Genomic DNA, 5448 nt, shown 5'->3' with positions numbered 1-5448 from the left:
CCCGAGTTTGTCCCCACTCCTCAGGCGAGGAAGTGCGGTCCCCGACCCAGGGTCGCTCAGGGTGCGTCCCCGCTTCAGATGCTCCCGTGATGAAGAGACACGTGAATTCTCCAGAGTCTGTTACTTTGGGTGGAAACTTCAGAAATCGTGGACAAGCCAAAGGAAGAAAATCAGCACCCTGGGGCCCCCTTTGGGTGAAGTGCTCTAGGCATTGGGCTCCATCCCCTTCTGGCATCTTCCTTCTTGTGCTGCGGTGGGAGGGACCCCCTGAATCATTTGCGTTTGGGTTTCAGAAAAAACTAAGGAAAGAGGAGGCTGATCACAAAGAGATTTTAAATTTGTTTTGGAGACGTTCAAACACATTTAACACCAGCACAGGCCCGCCCAGTGCCCCCGGTGGCGTCTAGAGCTTCCAGTCCCGCCGAGTCGGGCAGAGGGCACCCGTCGGAGATCGCCCCTGTCTGGCGTGTGCACGCCTCACGTGTTCCCTCGTCCACCAGGGCGCCGGGCCAGCCCAAGATCGACCACCTGCGGAGGCTGCACCTGGGAGCCTACCCCACGGAGGAGTGCAAGGCCTGCACCAGGTGAGCGCCCCCCGCGCGGGTGTGACTCCCTGCCTGGGGACACTGGCTGTGGCCACCGGGCGGGCACACCGGGGGGTCCCGTGAGGGCCGAGGCCGCCTGGGGAGGCCCTGAGCGCCTCTCCTCGGGCATCAGTGGGGGGCAGGGGCCTGGGTGACACGCAGCCTGATCCTGCCCGGGGGGAGCTCCCCGTACCCGACGGCAGCAGAGACGAGGCCTGGGCGCTTTGCCAGCGCGGCCCCACTTGCTGCCCCACGACCCCAGATGCAGGTTCCGGCCCTCAGGGTCACGCTGCTGGGGAGTAGCCGAGCCGGGACTCAGACCCCAAGCCCCCCTCAGTCCACTCACGGGGCTGGACGGAAAGGTGTGGAGGAGCTAGCTCAGCGCTCTGCCCTCCGGCCTCACCCCCCGGCTCTGCCCACAGGTGTGGCTGTGTCACCATGCTCCGGTCACCCAACAAGACCACGGCTGTCAAACAGTGGGAACAGCGCTGGATCAAGAACTGCCTGTGTGGAGGGCTCTGGCGGCGGGTGCCGCTCAGCTACCCCTGACCGGTGCCCCCGGCCCTCCTGGCAGCCTTTACCGGGTGCGTTAACAAACAGGCATCCTTGAATCACGGCCTTCCGGGCCTCCGAAGCCAAGGTCGGTGCCCCGTCGCTGGACGGGGCCCGAAGCCACAAGTCAGTGCCTGTTGGCCCAGCGGGTGCTGCTTTTTGTCCCTCGGTGCCGCCCCCACTCCCAGGTCCCGGGAGGAGGGGCCTGTGGGTCTCACAGCCTCAGGCAGGACCACGGCCCACGTGCTGCCCTCCCTGGACCCCCAGGCCCCCTGCGGCCCCTCTGGAGGCCCCAGGTCCTGGCTCAGAGGGTCCAGGATGGCCCAGCGTCTCTGTTCTTTGGAGCATCCCCCATGAACCTGTCCCGAGTCTGGGTGGGTGCCGCCAGTGACACCTGCCGAGGCACCCACCTCAGTGTCCACCCTGTCGCTGTCCACACATACAGGCGGCCCTGACCTCTGCGGGCCCAATAAATGTCCTGCGTGTCACAGGTGTCCTGTCCCTGCCCCTCCTCCTCACACAGGTCTGGGCTCCTGTGCTGGGGGACTTTCTTGTTTGTCAGCATTTATTGAGCACCTACTGTATGCTAGTCACCGAGGTCCCTACAGGGGACAGCAAGCTAGGCACAGGTGGGTGGTGGGGACGTCTCTCTCTCCTTTTTCCCTGCCTCCCTCTCTCCTCCCCTCTGCAGGCCTGAGCTGCTCCTGCCCCTTGGCTTCTGGAAACTCAGGTCTCCTCCCCAGGGGTCCCACTTTCTGTCCAGCTTCTGTCCTGCCCCCCAGGCCTCCGAGCCTTGCCTGTGGAGTGCTGATGCGTTCTCGGGAAGGTGTGGGGAGGGTGGGCCAGGTGGATGCCCCATGGGGTCAGAGCCCCTCACCTGGGCTGGGCCACGTTGCCCAGGGTGGGGGCGGGGCGTCATCTGATGGTTCCCGTGGGCCTTGGTGATCATGGGCTGGCGCTGGAGGCAGGCGTGTAGTGGGGGAGCTGGTCCACCTCTCCTCCCCCCGCCCCGCTGGTCACCGCTGCCTGTGCCCCTTACATGACACGGGGACCCCAAGGGCAGCCCCCCTGGTTGATGCCATCCTAGGTGAGGGGTCACTGCTGTCAGGCCGTCCGTGAGCCGCCGCGGGAAGCGTCTGTGTAAACACTGGGTCCAAGTCCAGCAGAGGGGGTTCAGGGAGCAGCGGGGAGGCCTCTGCATGGAGATCAGCCTGGCAGGGCCCTCTCCCCCCAGCCCCGCCCACACTGCTGCTGTGCTGCCCGCGTGGCTGAGGTGGGGGACGGCTGCCACGGCGTCCCTGCCCCCGTCTCGGGCCCCCATGCCCCTCATGTGGCTGCATCCCCAGCCACCCTGCTCCGGTCACCTGTGTCGCTCAGGGCTGGTTCATGGGCTTAGGATCTGGACACAACTCGCCCCCACAGACGTGGGGTTCGCAGTCTGGGCAGGCGCGCGCCTGTGTCCGGCCCTGTGCCTGGGCCCCCGAGTGGTGGGAGGTGGCCTTGCACCTGGGCCCCCCGCCCTGGAGCCGCCCCGCGCCGGCCCAGAGGCTAAGCAGGCACAGCAGGGGGTGAGGGCGTCCCGTGAACTGCTGAGGCGAGCGTGGCGAGGCGCGCCTGGCTGTCCAGGCGGCCTGCGGCCGTGCGCCCTGCCGAGCCCCGGATGAGCTCGCGAGGCGGGCGAGAGCGGCAGGGTCCTGCGTCCCCGTCCTGTGCCCCCCACGGGTTGTCCCCACAGCGCCTGCCTCTGGACTCGACAGCAAGGCCTTGTGGTCCCACGGAGACGGTTCAGTCCGACGGCTGCATGTGCTCCCTGCGTGTCACAGGGAGGCCCGGGGCCACGTTTAGATGTGGGTGCTGCTTTGGGGTTAGTGCCCCACACTGTTCTCCAGAACGTTCTGTGTTTCCCATTGGCCACAGTAGGGGGTGAAGATGCCCAGGGGGTTGTCACACCAGGCCAGCCCTGAGTCAGACACGAACCCCCACATCCCACCCCCACATCCCACGCCTGCCCTGGGCCCCCCTGGGGCACTGACCTCGGGAAACAAGCAGGGAGCCCCGACAGGGGCCCTTGGCTTCCTGTCTGCGGGCCACGCCCCCCGTGCACCTGGGTCATTCCTGCGCACACCTGGCACCTGAGAACCCGCCCGTGGAGGGGGGGCTGCTGGGGAGGAGGCCCTGCAGGGTCAGCGGGCTGCGGGCCCCTTTCCTGTGGGGCGGGCCCACTGGCCCCCCGCCTCCCCCGGCCCCGCTCTGACCCTCCAGGTGCCAGGCCATCGGTGGTGCCAGCTGCATTCTAGTTTCAGAGGTACGACAAACCGTGTTTAGCACAGGCCGTCCCGGGTGCCACGCGGCACGTGGTCACCACACGGGAGTGTTTGTTCTTCTGAAAGTCCCATTTAACCGAAGTGGTGTATTTTATTTGCTGAATCTAGTAATCCTACCCACGCCCACGCTCCCCCCCCAACTGGATCGTTCCGAAGCCGCTCCCTGGTGTCACTCCGTTCAGGAGACACCTACTGAGGGAGTGAGTCCCGGTGTCTGACTGACAATTGTGTCTCTTCCCCTCGGATGGGACTGTGTGCAGTTTCTTAAATTATGCACGAAATGCATGAGCCTCGTGTCCGTCATCAGAGGGCTCAGTGAGTCACGTCCTGTGTAATGGATTATTTGATTCACTGTGAGCAGGTCTCAGTGGCCCCGGTGCCCGGCCCGGGACTGCACATCACAGGTGCTCAACGAAGGCTTTTGTACATGTGAGCATGACTCCAAGGTAAACACTGGTGGAAGAGTGAACCTCGGCCACCGGGTGGGCACATGACTTCACCTCTCAGACCCTCAGTCCTCATTTCAACAGAAGGGCAGTCCTGAGCCCCCTTGTGGACCATGCTTACTTCCTGGGCCCTGGCAGGTCCTGGGTCTCAATGGGCCCTCTTCTGGGTGGCGGAATGCACGGGGGGGGGGGGGGGGCTTCAGGGCCCAGTTCTGCCCTCTGACTCCCTTGTCATTGACTCGAAGGGTAAACTGAGACCCAGGAGGGCCTCTAGTGTGCCTGCTCTAGGGCACCCATCAGCTTCCTCATTCTGGGAGCCTCGAAGCACCTGGAGGTGACTGTGCGGGTGCTGTGGTCTGAGGTCGAATCCAGGCTTTGCCCGGGAGCCTCCTCGGATCTCAGCCTCCGTTTCCCGATGTGGGACGTGGGTCATAAGAACACGCCTGACTCGAGAGGGTCTGTGAGCCCGAAGCTCTCCCCAGAGCCGGGTCTGCGCACACAGGGCGCCCTCCCTCCTCCACCCCCCATCCCGGGCCCGCGGATGGAAGCGCACGGGCGCCCCCGCGCGGCCGCGCGTGCGCACGACGGGCAGGAAGCGTGCAGGAGAGAAAGCTTTATTGCGCGACGGGGTCCGCCGCCCCCGTAGGCCCCGTCAGGCGGCCGCGACCTCGGCCATCACGCGGTCGATCCAGGCCGCGTAGCTCGCCAAGCGCGTGTAGATGCCGGGCCTCTTGGGGTTGCCGCACACGCGCGAGCCCGACGTGACCACGGCCTCGGCCACGCCCCCGCACACCAGCGGGCCCCCGGAGTCGCCCTGAGGAGACCGCAGGCCGGACGTGAGCGCGGCGGCTGCGCCTGCGGGGCTCCCCGTCCCCCTCCGCCCCCGCGCCCTCCGCCCCCGCACCTTGCAGGTGTCCCGGCGGTTGCTCTCTCCGCACATCATGCTCTGGGTGATGGTGCCGTCGTGGTACGTGCGCTGGTTGCAGGTGGCGCGGTCCAGCACCCGCAGTTGCAGTTGCTGCAGGAGGTCGGGCCGGCGGCCGGTGTGGCTGACCACGCCCCAGCCGGCCACGTCGCAGAGCGTGCCGGCCGCCACGTCGCGGTCCAAGCGCTGCCAGGCTAGGGGCTGCACGTTGGGGCCCAGCTCGGCCTTATCCGACAGCTACAGGAGGGGGCAGGAGCGGGGCGTCAGGGCAGGGGGCGGGCGGGGCGGGGCGGGGGCTGCAGCGGGCGGGACCGAGGCCGGGTTTGGCAGACCTGCAGCAAGAGGAGGTCGTGGTCGATGGTGTCCGGCCGGCTGTCCGGGTGGGGCACTGCGCGGCGTACCTCGTACAGGCGCTTGGAGGGCTCAGGCTGCGACAGGGAGTGTGCTCCCAGGAGCACCTGCACCTTCCCGTCGGCCCTGGGCGCGGGGCGGGGTCCACCTGAGAGCCGCGTCCCCCCGCGGCCCGCCCCAGGAGCACCTGCACCTTCCCGTCGGCCCTGGGCGCGGGGCGGGGTCCACCTGAGAGCCGCGTCCCCCCGCGGCCCGCCCCCGCCCCC

General features: G+C 67.2%; 2 protein-coding genes across 2 annotated transcripts in view; one reads left to right on the top strand and one right to left on the bottom strand.

Moving 5' to 3' along the window:
* Positions 1-1624, top strand: part of MED16 (mediator complex subunit 16) — a 10542-nt gene extending 8918 nt beyond the window's left edge. The window contains exons 15-16 of the mRNA XM_029918017.1: positions 501-584; positions 1007-1624. Coding sequence (XP_029773877.1) covers positions 501-584; positions 1007-1133 — 211 coding nt within the window. The 3' untranslated portion in view covers positions 1134-1624. The remainder of the gene's footprint in view (positions 1-500; positions 585-1006) is intronic.
* Positions 1625-4504: 2880 nt separating this feature from the next.
* LOC115275214 (neutrophil elastase-like) overlaps positions 4505-5448 on the bottom strand; it is a 5916-nt gene continuing 4972 nt past the window's right edge. The window contains exons 3-5 of the mRNA XM_029918865.1: positions 5164-5308; positions 4811-5068; positions 4505-4720 (exon numbers count right to left, since the gene is read on the bottom strand). Coding sequence (XP_029774725.1) covers positions 4559-4720; positions 4811-5068; positions 5164-5308 — 565 coding nt within the window. The 3' untranslated portion in view covers positions 4505-4558. The remainder of the gene's footprint in view (positions 4721-4810; positions 5069-5163; positions 5309-5448) is intronic.

Source organism: Suricata suricatta, chromosome 12 (genome assembly GCF_006229205.1).
Source record: "Suricata suricatta isolate VVHF042 chromosome 12, meerkat_22Aug2017_6uvM2_HiC, whole genome shotgun sequence".
NCBI lineage: Eukaryota > Metazoa > Chordata > Mammalia > Carnivora > Herpestidae > Suricata > Suricata suricatta.
Note: the sequence above shows the minus strand (reverse complement) of the source record. Positions and strands in the feature narration are given on the sequence as shown.